Raw genomic sequence first — 21,669 nt, 5'->3', positions numbered from 1 at the left:
AAGTTCAAGTATTGAGCCTTAAATCATCCTGCTGAAGCCACTACCCTAGATTTAGAATACTGTATCCTAATTTCTGATTTTCTTCTAGCCCTGCTTGAGATGATCAGACAGCTTTCCATTTTTATATTGCCTTTACTGGATGGAAGAAAAGAGACGCACATGCTTAAACTCAGAAAGCAGCAGAAGAGAGAGGTCTTGACCTGTTTCTCTCTTGTTCTGCTACCACAAATACTCTCCCCCAAGCCTTATACTTCTTCACATTTCAGGCACATCTAACCTGATTCAGTTTTGTAAATAAACAGAAAAAAAAAAGTGACAAAGTCATGCAATATCTTGTGATAGACACAGCTGGCTCCTCTAACAGTTTGAACAGTAATCAGCAAAGTCTTTTCTTGAGAAAAGACTAGCCCTTTTTATGTTCCCAGGTGGGAAATACAGTCAAATAGCAATCAGATAAGAAAGTTCAGATTGAGAATCCATAAGTATATAGAGTTCCTCTATTGACATACAAACTTTACAAATGTTTTTAGAACACAACCCTCAAGAACAGTGAACCTTCACAACCCAATCAATTGGCTGAGACAAGAAAACATGGGGAAAGACTTTGTGTTACTACGTCATATTATTTTTACCTAGACATAAATTTGAATGACCAGTGCCTGCTCATCCCCTTTTTCTTCCCAATGCCCAGACATGTACAAGTAGCACTAACGTATGCAAGTTTGTAAGACTAATGGTTTGCCAAGGAGGATGTCAGAAAAATAGCTGGGTACACACTTCTTGGAAAGAAAAGGTCTCTGTTGATCACCAAGTTGTGTGACTACCTTGATTACCTTTAAAATAACATCATAGGTTGATGGACAACATAAGTAATTAAAAAGATGCAATCGGTTAATTTATAAGATTATTTTGATGTGCTTGTCATTGTAGCATAACAAAACATTCATTTTTGTAAGAACCACTGAAAACTGAACTATAAAAGCTTTGATCTTAGTAACAGGCACAAGCACACCTCTACTTAGCAATTCCTGAAGTTTCATTGATGTTAGCAGAATTAGGAGCAAATCCAAAGTCTATGCAATATAGTTTGAAAATAACTTCGCTATCAACAATGCTATTTCTGCTATTGCTTATTCATCACACCTTTTTCACCCCTCTGGAATTCTTGCAAGATTTCCCAGAGACAACCTATCTTTACTACATTTTTTTAATACTGCCAGGATTACTTTATGCTTCTTAGGAAGCACAGTATAATTGAATATAACCAATCATGACTATTTAATTTCTTCTTCTTTCTGTAAGTGAAATAGTTCAGTTTCTGTTCATAACATAGTTTTCAAGAAACTAAAAGCATGGAAGGTCTTCACTTCAGCTAAGCCAGTCCCCACGTTAGTAAATTTTAAAACTTCAAGCTATCTTTAGAAAGCAATAAAGCAGAAACATCTGCAGAACATATCCTCCATCTTGGTACATATTTTTGTTCTTTAATTCAGTCACATTGCCAAGAAAAACAACAACAAATCCTACCAGCCTTTAACTGTCATTAGTGTAGTACTGAACTTCTTTGAGATTCTTGAATACATATTGCAGAGAAAATATTATCCAAGTAACTAAGTCATGCTGAAAATTCAGTATCAGAAGTGCTGATCATTCTTAAAATTAGAACTAATGTTTTAAAAACAATGTTCAAGATTAAATTCTTATAACATGTGGTCTCAGATGTGTTGGGTGTTACATGGACCACTCAAGAGCATGCTTACCACTACCTTATGTCAACCTTGCTCTTGAGGGCACCTTGCATACCCTCAATTTCTTTTACTGAGTTGGGGATCTTGGCAAACTTCAGGAAAAAGGAACTTCCAGATAGTTCCTGGAAGGACAATGCTTAAGAGATGGGGAATACTTTAATTACCCTTTCTGCTGAGAGAGCTCTTGGCTTATTTTTGTTTTACCACTGTTTCACTGACTTGAAGCGCTTTTTCTTCCTAGATCGCATAGCAGCACACATCACTTTTTTATTTTTTCCCTTTTACCAACCATAAGGAATTAAAAAATTCTGAAAGGTACAGCAGAGGATGGCACAAATATAACACATGCATTTTAGTACTCCCAACTGTGCTTACTCTTTCTTATCAGCTTTCCATATGCAATAACCAATATAGTTATTAATACGCATCTTGCTGTGCTGTGTGTAGCCAAATAATTAAATATAACACGTTGGCACAAGTAATCTGCAGCATGGTAAACAGTATTTGGACATGCATAATGCTCAGAAAACATCTTCTGTAGAGCTAGAAACTGGCAGAAGTGGTACCTGTTGCCTCTTCTAACTGCTCTCTGCTGGCACCTCCTCTGACTTCCTTTGATACTTGCCAGAGACTCTAGCCACCTCTGCATTCTCTATGGCGGCCTACTGTTTTATTACTTTGTCATCAATTCTTCATTCAAACCAGGGTAGTTTTACATCAGGAAGCCACCTAACTCAAGCAGCAGTCACAGTTTCTTTGCATTGCTCTCAAAAGTTGGAGCTGCTAAAGAGCTGAGGCAATCCTTGGACAAGGACTGGCTAAGCATGTGAGATGTCCCACAGAGTAATTAGATTTGCACTACAACAATAGCGTGCATTTCCCCGACACCAACTTCCTATCAAACTTTCATGTCAGCATGGAAGCAGTTTATTAAAATAATTAGGTTAGCTAAACATATCGAGGTAGTGTTTCTTGGGTTTTGCAGCTCTTTTGCTCTTTACACACTGTGTTTTTCCGTAAGTCCAGCAAAGGTCTGGCTGTGCCAGGCTTGAAATGCAAGTGTAATTAAAGTCACAGCCTCACTGCAGTGATATTACAGTATATGGTCAAGACAGTGAGCACTGACCAGCATGTGTCTGTGTCATAACAGTTCAGCTTGTCACTTCACCCCTAAATATGCCCTTCTTTCAACATCCCTAATGATACACGCTTTATTTTTTACTTTGCAAATGGATTTGTCTTACTCCAAAATATTGCTGTACCAGACCGTCCTCTGATAGTAATATGTAAACCCCAGACTAGGATCCCACTGTACTAGAAGCTGGACAGAGCAAGGCCACTTGCTACCCCAAAAATCACATTTGAGTCATAGATGGTAGCTGCACTTGCAATATAAAAATCGGACAAACACGCAGAAACCCTAATATTAGCATACACTTGCCTGAGTCATCCCATACAGACTCCAGATTTTGGTCTCAGTGTTTAGAAGAATCAGCAGCAGTTGTGAGCAGGCACAGAGGGCTCTGACTGATACGAAGGCGCATGATGAGATAACTGCCGCAGTACCCTGCCCCAGCTCTTTATCTTGCCTCCAAACAGCCTACTGCTATGCAGAGTGCTGAGCTGCTCATAAGATAGCAACTTACTGCAGTTTACAAACAGCCCATGAAAATAAATCAGCACTAGTTTTGGTTTATTGTGTGTCGAATTTTAACTTCCAACAAGTCCTGTATGAGTCTACAACACCACAGGAACTCTCAGTATATGTCTTTTTTGTATTTCAGAGATACAAGTCTAAGAAATACAAGCACCTGCAGCCGTTCAGTTAAGATACATTCAGATGAGTAAGTTCAGAGAGAACCCCTGCTCCCAAGCATTATGCTAACAGTCTTTTGTCATGAAAGAATGCCAGCAACAACACAGTACCACTCCTTCATTTTCCAGTATTCAGCTTGGAATTGTAACATTACTGAAGTGTTTACAGATAAGACACACCACTGTGAAAACTTGCAGACAATGAGTGAATGCCTCAAGCGTTTGGCTTCACCCCTACCTAGGATACAAAATAAATGAGATAAGCTGATGTCCTGGTGAGATTTTCTACTTTTGCCATATATTTGACTTTTTTTGTTTGTTTAAATCACCCTCCCCAGATGGAAAGACTTAGTTTATCTGTTACATGTTTTCTGAACGTACAAGAAACTTTCTCAGAAAGAAAAGCCTGTGGACTACCATGGGCCTCTTAAATGAAAGCAAGGTCCCTACTGGAAGTTTCCTATATCCAGTAAAATTCAGTCCAACATTTCTGGAGTTCCTTAAAAAGTACAAAGCTGTTCTATCAAATGCATAGCAATCGCATTCTGCTATTTACATTTGAAAACTCAACAATAGAAAATCCAGGAACCCCTCAATGTAAACCTGCAGCCCTGCACTGGTTTAATAATTCTGGCCATTTTTGCTTGAATTATTCATCAAGGATTATGCATTAGCTCAACTGTCAATATCAAACTTTGCCATAGACAGAATACACAGTTGGTTTAAGTCAACATGACTAGTCATGGTGAAGCTATAAAAAGTTACAGTGCTCTAGAATAAATTCAGTTTTTGAAGCACACCTGAAGAGGGGAAGCATCTCATACTTTCTTCTTTAAGCAGCTCATTTGGGCTGAAGGAGTAAAATTGAATCCTCTTCATGATATAGGTATGGGGAGAGGATTAATGTATACTCTTCTGTTAAAGGTTACTAGGCTGTAACCTATTACAATACCTTCAAGTTAGACACAATGGAATCTGAGCATGGGATATTTGCTGTGTCAGTAACAGGGTAGCTGTGGTAGTTGTCTTATAGTACTACCTGAAAAACATATCACTTCTGTCCTAAGGGGTTCAGAGGAGGAGCAGCACACCACATTCCCAAGGAACAGCTCCAGCAGGTGAGGTTCAGAACTTGGCTCAGCAAAGCTCACCATGCACCAGCTCTCATTCACAGGTAAGGCTATGTTCTGAAATAGGCAGTTAATTTTCTTAATTTGCTTTCAATAGCCTTTAGAGAAACCAGCTAAGATCACAGTGCCATTAAGATGTGTATACTAGGATGTTTGTCGCTTCAAACCAAGTAATCTGTGTAGACCAAACAATGGAATGACTCAATGGTTTCTGCTGTTACTGCAAAACTGGAAGGCTTAAAGCACACTTTTTCTTACACATCTGAGAAAAAATAACTCCCGTGAGTACAGTAAGCTGCTGTACTGCCTCACACATGCCAACTGGTGGTCATTGCACAAAGGTTCCATTTCCAGCTGAGTCTCTGAAACCTTTGACCTTTGTTTTAAAAAATAAAATACTTCATGAAGAAACAATTAAACTGCTAGAGTAATTACATGAGAGATCAGAAGAAGATACTTCTTATAAAGAATTTCTCCAATCACATTTAAAAAAACCCCAAAGCAACAAAACCACCACCAATAACAAAACATACTTAATTTTGATTCTCAAACTGTGGCTTGGTTATCCTATTACCAAAATGTTGAAGAATGCTATGGTTGATGTAAGGATTTTCACATTAAATTAACCATGTATTTCCTGAAGTCCTCAATACATGCTTACTGAAATATTTCAGAAGCTTCAGAAAGTGGGTATAAGGAATATACTTGTCATTACTCACTGTCTAGATAATTAGATATTATATCTGAAAAAAATTGTGAACATCTTGGATATGTTTTTTCTAGCTTTGCTTTTTTTTCCTTCCTGAACACCACATTTGAATGCTCAGGGTTTTCTGCCTGCCCCACTTTTATTGCATCTTTCTATGATACCACACAAATGTCTTAAATTCACAAACACATTTTTCATGAAAGTAGAGCTCAACCAGTGTAACAGAGGTGTCTTGTAGTTTGCATCCATTTACAGAGTATGCCTAATGAAAACTACACAATGCAGAGGTATTAAAAGTTTGACTATTTGACTTCTGGAATGTTAAAATATGAGGTCATTAAATCGTATTTTATTTGTGAATTTTGGCAGGAACTACTGCACTCAAAGAACACTATAACAATCTAAAGAAGAATGTAAGCAATGTGGCATTGTCAGATAGAGATCTTTGATGCAGTGCCTATGAGACTGCTACAGGAACAAGTCACACTGTCTTCCAACCGATCTCAGAAGCTTTCCATCACCGAAGATACCATTAAAAATAAGCAGCATTCAAATGGAGGATTTTCCAACAAAATGATACTTAATAGAGATTTAAGCTGTGGGACCTATTCTCTTCAACTTTCCACTCAGCAAAACGAAGTGCTATAATAAGGGCAAGACATCCCATCATAATTTTTTAGAAATGATGCAAAACATACTGAGTGACTTCTTTACAGCATGAAACACTAAAATCCAAACTCCTGAAATTATTTACCTTTCATTTGAAGTCATAAGAATTCAAAAAGCATTCCTAACTTCATTGTCTGCCACAAATCCTTTATTATTTAGTAGAGACATGTCCTGGGTTTAGTTTAAACCACGACAAGACCCAAGAGAACTTGAACGCTTAACAGACCATCAAAAGCTACAACAGGTTTGTAAAGGGAACCTTTTGCTTCCCGAGAAAAGCATGTCAGTCTAGTTACCCCTCCACTCCTTGTCAGTGAAATAAGTATGTTTCAAGCACAAAATAGAAAGCTCTTAACTCTCTTCTGTGGCTGGGTGTGGTTATTATCACCGCTGCTACAGATTGTTGTGAATTATCTTACTGTCCATTGAGACAAGAATACCACTGGTCTCTCCACATACTGGTGAAAACCAGTCCTCAATGAAGAGCTTACACAAATAAAAGAGGCACAACCATAGCATGGGAGAGGAATACCATCCCTATTTCAGATTAAATAATTGGACTGAAATAGATTAAGGGACAAATCTGCAATGAAATTCAAGTGTCTAATACTCATTAGTATGAGGAGCTGTGTATAAGCCCTTTTGCTGGCCTTGGCCTGCATACTTCAGGTCACTCAAACTGTTGCAAAGTAAGGAACTGAACCCATGCTACCCAAATCCTTCTGTAGCATGTTAACAACACGGAATCATCCTTGTGTTTGCATGTATAATCTCACCAACTATTTCACTGTCATGAAGGAACGACAGAGGACAAGGGTTGAATCCATTCCTGAAGCCCCCCCAGATTCTCAACTAATAGTACATTTGTTAAGATTATAACTTCTTATCAAATCCAGAGCCATAAGATACTTCAGTATCATAGATGCCTCACCTACCAATGCCAGAATTGCTCATAGCTTGAATTTCTTCCATCTACCGTCAGTCACAAACCTACAACATGCGTTCCTAGACGATGGCAACAGCAGCCGCTGCCGTTGTCCTGTTGGCTTACCTTGGATTTCCAATTTCTATGTTCTGATTATGTGTAAGGCTGCCTTCATTTTGCAAAGAACACAGGTATACAAGTCATCATTGTCCAAACCCAGTGATAAATACAAGCCTAAATGACTAATTAGGACCATGTGAGTTTAATTTGATTGATCACTATTTTTAAGTCACTGAAGACTATAGGCTGAAAAGAAACTTTTAAAACATCTAAAGCTAGAACTCCTATAATTAATAGAAAACCAATCCATGCTGTCTACATATCGCCATCAAGTGGAGCTAAACATGCTACTAGAGTAGCCTAAAACCTGAAAGAAAAAAAAAAATTAACACCAACCCAAAAAACTCCAGGCTGTTAAACACATATTTAATAGGCTTTGAAAAAAGTTATGTTTGTTGTCAGATTATCAGTGAAACATAGGCACAAGCACCTGTGTTGCTTCCAGAACAGAATGATACAAACACCACCACTGAACACATCTTCACAACATTGGCTGGTTAAAGAGGAGGGCCGGGGGGAATTAGATCATGTAGCTGGTCTGAATGGTTTTCAGTACCATCTTCTCCTTAAAGGTCATGAGAGTTTCCCAAAAGGCATGATATTTTCTGACTTTTTTAGACTAACTCCTTCAAAAACTGTCTGACATTCACTGGGAAAGAATGGGGCAGAGGGAGAAAAAAAACCTCTTTTCTACTAGCAGCAACCAGGCACTTGACACAGTACATCTTTATATTCCCACTCTTTGTGGGTTTTATTTGCATGTTCTATCAGGACTCTACTGCTTCATCTCTTGCTTCAATTTGTTGCTTCTGCAGTGTCAGGAAGACCAAAGACAACTACTATAGATCTGACCATGATCTGTTTGCAGGAATTTTGGAACCCTCTTGTTTCTTGGAACACACCTCACTTCTGCTCAGCTGAAGCAACAGCATCCATCACTGTGGTGCCAGTAGGAACTCATTCCTCTTTACATCTGGTGTCTATTAAAGTGGTTCACTGTATAACATGGGGGAAAAAAACTGAGATTTTTTTAGGGTGTCAATCACAGAATTACGGAACCATAGAATCAGATAGGTTGGAAAAGACCTTTAAGATCATCAAGTCTAACCATTACCCCAGGACTGCTAAGTCCACCACTAAACCATGTCATTAAGGGCCTTGTCTACACAGTGTTTGAATGCTTCCAGGGATGGTGACTCTACCACGCCCCTGGGAAGCCTGTTCCAATAACTGATCACCTTCTCTGTGAAGAAATTTTGCCTAATATCCAGTCTAAACCTCCCCTGATGCAGCTTGAGGCCATTACCTCTTGTTCTACCACTTGTCACTTGGGAGAAGAGATCCTCTACCTCCTTGCTCCATCCTCCTTTCAGGTTTTGAAAGGTATCATTAGTATCTACAGGAAAAATCATCTATCCCATAATAAAGGCTAAGCAAATAGGACCTGATTAAGATCTTCATAAAGGCATTTAAGGATTCTTACATGAATCCTAAATGTAATTTATTATAATTTTTTTAATAATATAAATATTATAAATTATACTGAAATGTCCTCTGGCTGGACACTTTAAACCAAATTATTACTACGCCTGTGTTTTCCCCCGAAGCTGGCATTTTCTCAGCCAGACTGTAGGTGGCAGTAGCTCTACACGTACTTTTTCTTCCCGGTTCCCTCTTGGAAACACTTTTGTTTAAAAAAACAAAACAAAACAAAAAACAAAAGAACAACCTGTCTTGTGAAATAGATGATGGGAGGACAGTCAGAATCAAGAGAAGAAAGAAGCATTCCCCCTCTGGTTGTCAAAATTCTAAGATGCAAAATATTTTCATTTCCAAAAATTCCCCCTCCCTAGGAATTAGGTGAAGTTCTGGTCTAAGAAAGTAGAGCTAAGGCTCTTAAGGGCATGTTGGTGGGAGGGGAAGGACATGTGTTCTGTTTCTTCAGAACATAATTTAGGGTTGGATTTTCGATAGTTACAGAGGCTTATTCTGATGTCTACAAGCAGGACAGTTTTCCTTTAAAAGTATATCACTCTACTTTGGGGTTTTTTATTTGGCTTTTTTTTTTTAACATTGTGGCAAGTGGCAAGAGGTAAAATAGGCATTAAAAAAAAATCAGTTAAAACTATAAAACTTAGTTTTATGGATTGTGATTCCCGGTGAAGTCAGTGAGAAATCCAGATTAGTGGTAAAACCTGGAAAATATGTACTGGTGAAGACACTAGAAATAGCAGGGTTGATTCTCTGTTGAATTGCCCAGGTTTAGCCTGGTTGCCACAGGGTTGGAGCTAGTAAAACCAAACTAAATTTCAATGTAATCCTTTCTAAGTTACTTAATGAGTTCAATACAGTTAAGGTGCAATTTTTGTCAGTAATTATATAAAGATTATTATGGTTGTGGTATCAGAGACAGACACAAGAATGTCAGCACTCAGGTAGGCTGTATATCCTTATTTCATGTACCAAAGCCTGTACCTTATTCAAATACACCATTGAGTACCTTAAACTACACAATACCATCTTTTATTCTTCCCCCTCCAAGTCACTGTTCACCAAATGATAATAAAGATCCATTTCAGATCATATAGCTGAAACCAGGGCAACTTACATGGAAGAGATATAAAGGAACAACTCCGTGGCCTCCATCTTCCTAAAGTAAAAGCTTAGGAGTCTCTCTGTATAAACTTACAAAAGAAACACAGTGGTACAATGCTGGCTACAGCCCAATTCATAGCTAATGAATTACATCCTATAGTGTTCTGACCCCACAGCAAATGAAAGATCAAAATCTGTTAGCTTCTGGCATATTGGTTTCTGTGGCAAGGAAGACATTGTACAGGTTCTCAGCTGAAGCAATTGGAGGACCAGGATACTTAGGCATGGTGTGGCATACACTTGCTATAACCTCTCACTTTACATGGCTACTTCCTGATGAATTTCAAACTTCCCTTCTGATGTCATTTTCACAGCTGGATATTGAAGCTAGCTCTGCAAATCTGACTGGCACTGCATGCGGTATCAAGCACATTCCAGAAAATGATGTATGGAGGTTCTGCTTTCTGGTTTTTCACGTCACAGCCTAAATCTGACTGCAGAACCTCCCTGTGTCACTGTTACTCGTTTTACCACAAGAGTCAGTTCCTCTCTAGCATTTCTCAAAAGCCTGTCCATATAGCTGGAAACAAGACCCCCCCGTCTTTGAACCCTGACAACTCATAATGTAGTCTTTTCCAGATTCCCAAAGTCAGTTATCTGTTTGCCCCAACAAGCAGATTATCACATCACTCTGCATCACATTGCTCCTGCTGTCACCAAATAAATATCCTGTAAGGCTCACTTAGTTCAATTGCCCTACTCCTTTTCTAGGCTGAGGCTTTTCCCTGTCACAAGCTTGCTATGTTTCTTGTCAGTTCTTCACTTCTGGTGAATCCTGTTGAGACACAGACCAAAACAAAAATAAACCCAAACCACTCACAGGGTAGAGATGATCTTTTCTAGGAGACAGGCTCACAATTTAGCATCCTCTCCACATAGCCTAGCCCTAAATCCCTCAGAAGATTAAATACATTCCTTTACACAGAATCACAGAGTTCTTCAGAAACAGAAAGGCTTTGCAAAAGATTTCCCATTACACCACACCTCTCCTCGGAAAAAAAAAAAAAAAGCATTTACAGGTCTTGAGGAAAAACAAAAAACCCAAACACAATAACAAAAAAAACCAAACGGGCTCTTCAGGCTCCCTGTCATATGACTGATGTAGCCTCCTGTCAGGTGATGAGATCTCCATCAGGCAACTCGAGTGCCAATCTGCCTTTACTGGTATCTCCAAGCATGCTGTCTCTTCTCTGTTGCAGTCTCTTTAATTTTTAGAAAGCTGTTATTTTAAGAGTAATTTCCTTAGCTCTATGGCCTTCTGTTCGTACTACAATTCTTTGGCCTTTAATTCTGCTGTGGGAAGCCTTTACACAGTGGCAAGCAGAGCAATGTACCCAGTTGTCTGTGTGGGCTTGTGTTTAATGCAGTGGATTAGATGGAAATCCACTGGGGCTTTTTTCTTGTTTGCTCTGTGTCAAGATTCTCTCCCTTCTTGTGCAGCCAAGACAGACACTGATAAATAGCAACTCCATTTACTCAGAATTTCCTCTGTATTTTTTTTATCTCCAGTCTTCATTAAACAAGTTTAGATTGATGTAGGAAGTCTGACATGCTGCCCAGTTTTTTTTTTTTTGGTCTATTCCAGCAAGTCTGGAGATTCCAGAGCTGCTGTTCACAGCTCAGAAGTACTTGCCTAACAAACATCCTATATTTGAATATTACCAAAGCTGGGAATTTCAGAGAGTGTACAAATAGCCAAGTGTTTTTTAAGCTAGATGTTAAAAACAGAATATGTCCTTCTTCTGTAGATTTCAGGGCAGGAATAAGTTTTGGGTGGTCTCCATTAATGAGAAGTGACTTCACTGTATACACCACTCGGATTTTATTTCTGGTGTGTCTGTCCTTTAACACACCTTTCAAGTGTTTCCATGCAAGCCAAAGTGGAAAAGATTTAGAATTCGAAATCAGTGGAAGCCTTCCTTTGTAGAAATGGACAGTGAGAATTTGGCAAAGTACTCAGTCGACTGCATATTTTCTAAAAAGTGTCTAGCTCAGGCCCTTACAGAAGTCTTGGCACAGCAGCACATACATGAGTTAAAAGGCGCTAGAATGACTTTTTTCATGATGATATGGCTTTGATACATGCATGGAAAAGAGGTACTTTGCATAGCTATTAAGAGAACTTAATAACAAACATAATAAATCTCAATAGACTTTTTTTTTCTGTTAAGGAATGAGGTGACAAAACAGAAACACTTGTGGTTGGTCTTGGCCCCTGGGTAAAGAACTGTAACAGGTTTGGGCATGTGCTGCATGCGATCAGGCTTCTCTACTGAGATCTCTGACCTGTTCTGTTAAAGACATGAATCACAGTCTGAGAAATGCTGCTGGAATTCTCAGAAAACCATGAGGCTCCTGGCAGTTTGAGACGACAGCATCCTCATTTGTGGTGCTACTTGATTATTTGATGACTTTACAGTATTTTATGAGAAGAAAGTAGTCATGCATATACGACACATTGGGGAAAAACCATCAATGACTTCAGAAATATTTTTTCTTCTAAAAAATGGTGAGGATGAGGAGAATTCTTCAATTTCAGTAACATCAAAGACCTAATAAATGCCTGAGATGCAATGGTGCCTGACAGTTTCAAGTCATATTGGATGAAAGTTAGTGGGGGTGGACTTTTTATGTAGGTCATTGTGATAAAAGGTGTCAAGAGTTTTATAGCTCAGTAGTCCCATTTTCAGGTTTTCCTGCTTAGCATTTCTGTTTCAACTTGTGCTGTTCGTATGCAGATCATCTGCTAGAGTGGGAATCACTAACTCCATTTTCAGAAAGTCAGTATTTTTCTGCAAGACAGTATTTTTCAGCTACAGATGCTGCTGATGTGACGTTGTCACAAAAAAATATTGATAAAGAGTGGAAAATGAGTCATACATACTTTGATTAAATCTGGCCCGCTCTCTTTCAGTTTCAAGTTTATGTAAGACTCTTTCAAGGTTTTAAAGCTGCTCTACTAAAGGCACAGCTTAGAGAAACTATTGGCACATCAGGAGACAGACTTTTAGCAGTTACCCAGTTTTAATGTGTCACACCACAGGTGTTTAATGAAACCAGAAAAATCCCACTACTGCATGTCGGTGAAGGACCAAAACAAAAGTGTTTTGCTATCCAAGTCAGCAAACCCAGGATGTGGAAACCTGTTTGCTTGACATGCTCCTTGTTTGTTTGCAAAGTGGAAAATAATTTAAGGGCTACATGCAATACTAAACAAGAATTGGTCACTGGCTATTACCTTTATTTTAGTTCTTACCACTCTTTATTCACCCTTTAACATAAATGGTCACAGTTTCTCTTCTCTGAAAGTTGTACTGGAAGTCCACAGAGAAGCCAGATTCTGAGACTTTTGCTCTAACCACATATTTGTCTTTATATTATGAATGGGGCTGACTATATTACTCACCTATTAATCTATTGATGAGAACCTCTTTCTAAGAGGAGATTATTTTCAGTTCATAACTTTAGCAAAATTTCTTTGCTTTGTATGAAAGTTCCCACTCCAAGGCATCTGTATCAAGCTGACTTGTTAGGTTGGGGCTGCTCTCTAGAGAAGAACAGCATGTTAAAGAGACTCCTCTCCATAGGTCCTCCATGAATTTCCTGACAAAAGCTGGAGGATTATAACAAACAGGTAACTGGTTGAAAAGACAGTATCATATCCTTAATCTAGTGAGCTGCAATGTCCCCTCTTCTGTGCCAGAATTCCTGTGTGATGCTAGTCACATCACTTAACCTAAAATTTTCACAGGTAGTAAGTGTTGCCAGTCTTCTAGGACTTGGACACCAAGTCTGATTGCAGAAATACTAATAACACTCACATGTGCAATTGAAGTCAACACGGGCAAATGTTTTGAGAACAGCAAGTACTATACCAGTGTGTCCAACTTTTCTAGTCAGGCAGGTCCTGTAGTACCATCCAATGACAGATGAGTTTCTTCTAATGGCACAACCATCTCCTCCAAGTACTCTCAAGCGATGGAGCAAGCCACAGTGGGCTCCAGGGCCCTATGCGTTGTTCAAGCTTGGGACACACTTATCCTGAGTGGTAAGTGTGGGTATATCCATCTACCTAATGATAAGAACTGTAGGGAAAATAAGATTCTCAGTGTTTCAGATTCATCCTAACATTGGCATTTTCGATCTTAACTTTTTTAGGCTTTTGTTCTGTATCCTTAGAATAAGAATAGCATTTTTGTCACGTGAACACCATACTAACCTGTCTAGATCACTGTCAGAACTACAACAGACTCAGATGGATCTACCCAGAAGCATTCATAAAGTCACCATGACACCCTCCTTACCTTCTATGAGACCAATATATAGCTTGCAAAGCTAAAGCTTGCTTCAAGAAAACACTTGTTTTTGCAGATGCTGTTCAGCTTACTATCTGCAACCACACAAACATGCTGTCAGAACACTTTCCAAGTCTGTAGAGAAGGCAGGGATCCTCCCTCAGCCACCAGCCCTACACCCAGCTAGGTCAACAAGAGTTTGCTGCTGATCTGAATACAAGCAGCACTGTGTTCTCACTATGCTAAGGGAGTGTCTTTGGGTGCAGCCAATTTTGGCAGCACAATGCTTAAAGCTGGGAAGAGCTGTTGTAAATACACCCAAGGGCTTAAACAGGAGTCGCATATTCTTATTTGGACGTCTAGGTAAACAGCAGCATTTGAAGATGTTGCAATTCCATTTCCCTACCCTCAGGTGTCAAAAGTCACGTGCACTTTCAGGTCAGGTCTCAGCAGTGCAGAGACCCCGAGCCTGTATATGTACCTAATGTGTTACAGCACTACATGGGGATCCTTAGCCTTAAGAGCAAGGCAGGCCTTGTAAGCATGACAGCATTCAAGACAACATGCTTGGGAATAGTAACAGAACTGCATAGTCATATTAGTTCTGGCTTCAGTGCTGGGATATTTATAGCTGAAAAACGTCTGCACTGTGCTCTTACATGGGGCAGAGAAAGAACATGACTGCCCTGTTACCACCCAGCCTCAGCTTCCAATCAGTAAATCAAGAGGGGAACTGAGAAAGAAACTAGGATAAGAACATCCTGCTTCCTCCACTACTATCACTCATTGCTTTTCTCGTGTCGAGCAGCAAACAGACTGAGGTCCCTCTCTTTTTCCAAAACCCTGCTCTGTCACAGGGCTCTTTTCCTTGTCATGACATCCTCTCTTGCTTTTCAACAGCCTGTTGCATCTTATCACAATCTTAGACAGCACCTGTACTGTTTCTGATGTTACAGCTTTAAGTACAGAATACTTTCCTAGAAGTTTCTAGCCCTCACAGCTCTGCAGCAAAGGTTGAGAACACAAGCTTTCATGAAACCAAATCCATACAGACAATTTGCCTCTTGTAGTGCCCTCCAAATATTTTTTTATAATCTTGTATTTTTACACAGCATGATCCACTATGCTAGTGATATGTCTTAGGTCACCACTCACTGTTGTTAACCCCCATCATTACAAGCTCATAAATAGAGTCCCCTAAATCCACAGGATACGCGTAAAATAATCGCATCAATTTAAAAGTTACTTTTTGAACATTGATACTTCTGGGTTTTTTAAACATGAGTTTTAAGTTTTCATCAAAACCTGTGAGAAAATAGCCACCTATCCAGAGATTCCAGGAATGTTAAGAATATCATAAATGATGGTAAAGGCTTAGAACTTGCAACAGAAACAAGCTCAGGAAATCAGAACTTACTTCTACCAGCAGTTGAGCAGAAGACTTAAATGAATCACTGTGTGAGTTCAAACAGCAATGAGCATGCCACTTCATGCTTTCATAATCCATTTCTCATTATATATTTAGATGTTGAAAGTTCCGTGGCAGAGGAAATCTCTTTCCCATATATTTGTACATTTCTTAGCTGTCTGGAATCACTTTCCTCAACTGGGTCCTTAAGGAGCTGCTGTGGCATAAACCAGCAGATATATAAAACCAAGTTAGCTATATTTTACTTTCTATAAACTGTTAATATTGGTCCTACTCAGTACACCTAACACAAAATGACCTCATAAATTGAGCTGAGCATATACTTAATGAAAGTGACTATGAACAAAACAAAGTGACAAAGACAACAAGAATGAAAGAGCTGCTCATTTGCTTGAGCTAACTGGGTGAAACATGGTCAGGGTGCTAAAATGGCAGCCATGTAATGGGAAGAATGTGCGTCTCTTGGGAAAAAAATGGGACCCTGAACTGGATTCTGATGGTTATAATCAGATAAAAGTTATAAATACATATCATTCAGATACGCAAAAGACCATGAAGAGAAACCAATCCATTCATATATGAAACACTAACCATAGTACAGTATTAATCAAGCAAGTACCTGCTGTCACTGAACTCAAATAGCAAAACCCCACACCTCTGCCTCCAGTGGCTGGTCAAGGTGTTAGGTAGTTGAACATTAGAAGAACGAATGACTCATAGTCTGTACTAGGTCCAGATTTCAAAGAACTGACTGGTAGATTATTAGTTTTACTACCAGAAAGCAGAACTCTTATCTGTGACTACTTAATGTAGCAGTTTGCTTTTGGCTCTACGGTACATGTCCTTCACATTGTAGCATTACACACCACTAATGGTCTTATAGATTCTGTAAATATGACCAGCTTAGATACCACTTTTAGAGCAGTCAGTATCTTCTACATGAAGCCGCTTCGAGGCTCAGGCAAACTATGCAGGGAACAACTTCTCTTCCTTGAAAGCAGCTCCCTCGCAGTAAGTTCACGCAAAATATAAACCAAAATTTTCGGTGCAACTGAGAGGTTTGTTGTGAAATGCTCCTTGCTATCTGCCAGTATGAAAGAAAAAGGACAGAAGGAGGCCTGGCATTACACAGCCAAACTGAGGGGAGGCTAGGCTAACCATTCCAAAAATGATACACATAAAATTGCCTTCTCTGCTTGGTTCTGTCCATGTCTTTAAGTTAGTGACACCCTATACAATATCATAGCTGTAACAGTTAATGTTGAGCAGTCATATTTGAGAACAAATCAGATGATGTCAGAGCTAAAGTTGTTATCATAATACCTAATGTGAGTGTTTATGCATGGATTTATTTTCTAAATTAATTGGCAGGCTTACTTCGTGGAAAAAGAGATAAAAGGAGACTCGTAACTATCAGCTATTAATGCAAGAAAACTATAGGATGTTGGAAGAGAAAAAATAGAAAAGGGAATCTAATAAACTGCCTTCCATCCATTCAGATCTTCTCCCCACTTGGAATGTAGAGCTAAGCTAACCTGTTATTTACAGCTATCTAGGCACAAATGTCAGCTATCACACAGAAATGTAGGTTCACCCACACTCCTATTCAGATTAGTGCTTACCCTCAGTTATACGCTATTCAAGGTTTCATGATAACTTCTGGTTTGCTTTTGGGTTTTTGGTGTTTGTTTGTTGTTTGTTTGGGTTTTTTTTGCCTTTAGTCTTCCTTTTCTTGTTTACTTCTAGCTCTCTTCAGAGGTTCCCCTTTCTCTATTAATTATACACACCAGCCATGTTTACAACCTCATGGTTCTCTTACTTAAGTCTACTAAATTTATTCCCCCAAACATCTATTCACTACTGATATCTTCTCCTGCTTTAGCTCTGGCACTTTTACCCAATCCGCTAGAAATTTAGTGTTTTAGCGCAGTCACAGGTCTGAACCACTTTGGTAGTAACATGAGGTCCCATACCTGATTTGTGGTTCTGTAGGAAGCAAGTGAATGGTACATTTAGGATGTGATCTGTATAACCATAGGAGACGCCACCCTATTCTGAGAGTTGTAGGGCATTGCTGTGTCCATCTAAGCCCTGATGAGATAAAGAATGAAATGAGGCCAGATCACCACTCACCAGAAAACAGCAAAAAATGACAGAAAGTACTTCTCATGGACGCTGCAACATAGGGATTCAGCAGCATCATTGAACTCTAGACCCTGCTCTAGCTACAGTTCAAAAGCTACAGTTCTAGCTACAGTTCAAAGGTTGAATTTGCATATGTACTTTAAATACTTAGAGATCTTTTTATACGGTTTCTATTGTCTACTTCATTAGAGCTCAACACATTTTGTCTCAGAATGATGGCATCATCTTAAAAATACAGTTTTGTTTTTTTTAAAGCTCATTATTTTGTTATTTTCCTGGTGGATTCAAGTTACAGGAGATAATGGCAATGCAAACAGCAAACGTTGGCTAAACATTGATAACTTACATGAGGACTGGAGCGTGTGCAAGACAATCACTGGCTACTGAGGCAAATCAGTATTTACAGGCATGATAAAGAAATAAGGCATTAATTAGAAAGAGATTCCGATCCCTCAGAAAGGCACCTGTCCTCCCAGAGTAAACCTAGCTCATAACAGACACAGCTCTTAGGTTGCATTTACATATTAGAAAACTTACAACACACACAACCTACTAAGGTGAAACAACTTGGGTAAGTGCACAACTAGAAAGCCTTTCCTCTGATGCACCTTCCAGCTACCAGAGACTATAACGAGGCCGGAAACATTTCACATGGTCTACTCTAGCTCAACAACATCAGCATTTGTTCCTTCACATCCAGCTTTAATCACCCACTCTTTCTTTGTGAGCTGATGTTGTCCAGGTACTGAAGTATCTAGAGGTAACAGTGCAAATGTGTGTTACCCAGGAAAGAGGCACCCAATTTTTCAGTGCAAATCATTCACACCTGAGTCTATACTATCTGCCTAATTTCTCTAATGATTGGGAACAGGATTAGAGAAATAATTGTTCATTTGGCTCTTCAGGTAAGAAGCCTGTGCTTTAATGCAGTTCATTTATCTAGAGTGTCCTGTAAATATAATTTTACCAAACAGCCTGGCATTATCATGAGTTTCAGCAGAAATAACATTTCTGCCATGGTGTTAAGTTATAAGAAAGACAAGTTTATGCTTTAAATATAATTTAGAAGAGGCTTTTCTTTTAACATCTAGATGTTTGTAGAAGCTGATAAGGATGTCATAGGAAAAGCTGAGACTGGGTACTTGATGTGTCCTTTTAAAATAAATCCACCAGGTAAGTCTTCTTAAGCTTTGGAACTTTTCCACTTGTCTGATTTCCTGGTACTTGTTCACACAGGTTTTGCCCTGTGAGCACACCTTTGGCTTGCCATGACATGGCACCTTTCATTTCAAATGAATTGTATTCTGAAACTTTGTGTATGCTAAATCCATCTAAACTTCCTTCTTAAAGGGCTTTGGGGCCCAGTTCTCTCCTCGCTTTTGCTCTGCTTACTTCAGTGCACTTGGTTCCACGGGAAAGACTAACATAGAATCTTGAATGTCCAGAAAGCACTCCAATGTAATAAGGGAAAACATGTTTTATTCAGAAATGCTGGGTCAGTCAATCTCAATCCCCAATTTGGATTGGGAAGAGAATGGGAAATGCACTTTTAGAAGTGCATCACAGAGCATAAGTGGCAATTCAAATAAAGGAAATGACTTGTCTTTTCATACATATGTATGTGTAATCTGTATGAGATTTCAGTTCTCTTTATTAAGAGACAGAAAAATCCTTCTGTAGTCTCAGCTCTAATTTTAAATGAGTGCATCTCTGTCCCAACCCAGACACAGGGCACAAAGCGTTAACGTCTGAATCTACTCCCTTTCCAGTAATGAAATTGTTTACCATCTGGATAGACTGGAAGTGTGCAGCAGCACAGTCTCCCTCTGTGACATGACTATCAATACAATGTTAAAGATAAGGTTGTAATAGTTCCCTGATAAAAATACCCATTCCTTCTTGTTCCAGTCAACAGGTGGGTTATGATTTTACCCTATTTCTTTTGAATTAAGTTTTGCTCTACAGTGCCTTATGTCAATAAAAGAAGCAGTAGTTGTATAATTTAACTCCTAAATGGGGGCTTTTAATCCCCCTTATAAATTATGATTTTTGTTAGTGTCCTTCCACTCTGAGATAAATACTTCCTGAAGTTCCACCTCATGTGGCCTTCATGGCATAACAAAATCTCCCACAGGTTCTTTTCAGGTGTGCTGCTGACTTTCTGGGCTAACACACATTAGGTGAGCCACGCCGGCTGCTGATTTGAGGTGCTCTTCACCCTTAACGAAGTAGACGTTTAAGACTCAGCATAAAGATGTTTGAACTTCAATGCTTTGTGTAGTATTTGTGCCAATTAAACATGGCACTAGCTGACTTTCTTCAGCCTTGGCTAGATGTATCTGGGAAACTTGGTTACTATACAGACGAATAGGAATGTTGGCATTTTAAGAAGAAAGTTTAAAGGTTATACTTAATTACATAGAGCAACCTGGTCTAGTAGAAGGTGCCCCCCTGCCCATGGCAGAGGGCTTGGAATTAGACGATCTTTAAGGTCCCTTCCAACCCAAACCATTTTGATTCTATACTACAGACTTCAGTTCCAGTACTAAGAAGACCAGTGTATTACTGATGGCTGGCGCTATTTAAAAGAAGTTAAACCAACCTGGGAGTCTGCTCTGCCAGCAGCTGCATAAATCCAGAGGAAAAATGGTGCTGTGTAGCCTATGCTGGCTGCTCAGTGCTGTTCTCAGGCATCAGGTCAATCAGTAACCTCCTTTTGTGAAGCGCCCGTGAACGATAGCCAACAGTCAGGCACTACATAGGTGGCTTAAATTAACTCTATGCAGTCTCTTCCCTTCATAACTTTCTAGGTATCAACCGACAAAAAAACTTCGGCAGCCACCCGGTCGGGCCTGACTCCACAGAAGAACCCCAAGAACATCGCTGTGAGCCAAGCAACATGTACAACAACAGGATTATTCCTGTGGCGGTGGTAATTCCTTTAGGATGAAAAGGCTCACATATTCACGCGGCTCCCTCCAGGCGGGAGGGCCTGTCCCTGGGGGAGAGAGGGATTTCATCTCGGGGGTTGGGTGGCAGCCCGGCCTTTCCTTGGCTCCGCGCTGCCCCGCTCGCTTCGCCGCTGCCTCTCCCCACTCTCCCGCGGCGGGCTTCTCCTCAGCCGTGAGGCGAGGGGCCGTCCGGCGGTGCTCGGAGCTGCCCCTCCACTCGCTCCCTCTCTGCCCCCTCATCGGGTGCCCGCTCCCGCCCCTCCCGCGCTGCTGGAACGTCAACGGGAATTTCCAGCCAGGAAGTGCGGTGGGCCGGGGGCCAGGCCGGTGCCGCTCGGCTGCCCTCGCCAACGGGCTCGCGGTAGGCCGGGCAGACGGGAGGGAGTGGAGGGAGGGAGCGAACGAAGGAGAGAGGGAGGAGGGAAAGTCCGCGCGGAGCTAGGGCGCGGGCGGCGCCGGCGGCGTCACGCCGGTTACATGGCGCGGCGCTGAGAGACGCGCGGCGCCGAGGGACCCACTGGCGGCAGACGAGGACGAGGCGTCGCCAGCCTTGCCTTGCCCCGGGTGAGCCTCAGGCAGCCCCTGACCCCGGCGTTCTCTGCCTGCTTCCTCGCCTTGCCCTCACCTCGGTTTCTTTGCTGCTGGCTGCGCTCCCTCCGTTCTGTGCCGCCGCGGCCCGACATGGAGCGAGTGTGGGGTGGGAGCGAGCAACTGCGTCCTGCCTGAGCTGGGTCGGGGGGAGCGCTCTGGGGAGCTCGGTGCCCCCCGGAGGAGAGATTTACCGCCCGAAAGTGTGGCGCCGGGCAGCCGCTCAGCCATGACCTCGGCCAGGGTGTGGACCGAGCTCCGGCCGCCGGGGGGTTCGCGTGCGCTTGCCGGGGCGGCTGCCGCGAGTGCCGGGGGTGGAAGGGAAGGCAAGCAGGCGGTCGTTGCCGTGTGGCGGGACTGGGGTGGTTGCGGGGCTCTGTGTGTCGTGCGGGTACCGGCCCTGCCGGCGGTGACTGTGGAAGCCGAGAAGCGGACACCGTTTCTTCCCGGCGCCGAGTTTCTGGAAAGGGCGATTCCGCCTCGTTGCCCT

General features: G+C 40.9%; 2 protein-coding genes and 1 long non-coding RNA gene across 5 annotated transcripts in view; 2 read left to right on the top strand and 1 right to left on the bottom strand.

Annotated features, from left to right (window-relative positions):
* The window catches only part of SLC39A8 (solute carrier family 39 member 8), a 61,610-nt gene extending 40,741 nt beyond the window's left edge, over window positions 1-20,869 (bottom strand). Inside the window, exons 1-2 of one of the 2 annotated variants that reach the window (XM_062636726.1) lie at window positions 20,243-20,869; window positions 15,484-15,691 (exon numbers count right to left, since the gene is read on the bottom strand). In XM_062636726.1, the coding sequence (XP_062492710.1) occupies window positions 15,484-15,573 (90 nt within the window). In that variant the 5' untranslated portion in view covers window positions 15,574-15,691; window positions 20,243-20,869. The remainder of the gene's footprint in view (window positions 1-15,483; window positions 15,692-20,242) is intronic. The other variant, XM_062636727.1, reaches the window with a different exon arrangement.
* LOC134173055 (uncharacterized) overlaps window positions 4,540-21,669 on the top strand; it is a 314,635-nt gene continuing 297,505 nt past the window's right edge. The window contains exon 1 of the long non-coding RNA XR_009968115.1: window positions 4,540-4,564. This is a non-coding gene — a long non-coding RNA (uncharacterized LOC134173055). The remainder of the gene's footprint in view (window positions 4,565-21,669) is intronic.
* NFKB1 (nuclear factor kappa B subunit 1) overlaps window positions 21,000-21,669 on the top strand; it is a 61,485-nt gene continuing 60,815 nt past the window's right edge. For both annotated transcript variants that reach the window (XM_062636720.1, XM_062636719.1), the window contains exon 1: window positions 21,000-21,155. The gene's annotated coding sequence lies outside the window, so the exon portion shown is untranslated. The remainder of the gene's footprint in view (window positions 21,156-21,669) is intronic.

Source organism: Pezoporus occidentalis, unplaced genomic scaffold (genome assembly GCF_034315485.1).
Source record: "Pezoporus occidentalis ecotype Australia unplaced genomic scaffold, CSIRO_AGI_Poc_V1 ctg49, whole genome shotgun sequence".
NCBI classification, from domain to species: Eukaryota; Metazoa; Chordata; class Aves; order Psittaciformes; family Psittacidae; genus Pezoporus; species Pezoporus occidentalis.
Note: the sequence above shows the minus strand (reverse complement) of the source record. Positions and strands in the feature narration are given on the sequence as shown.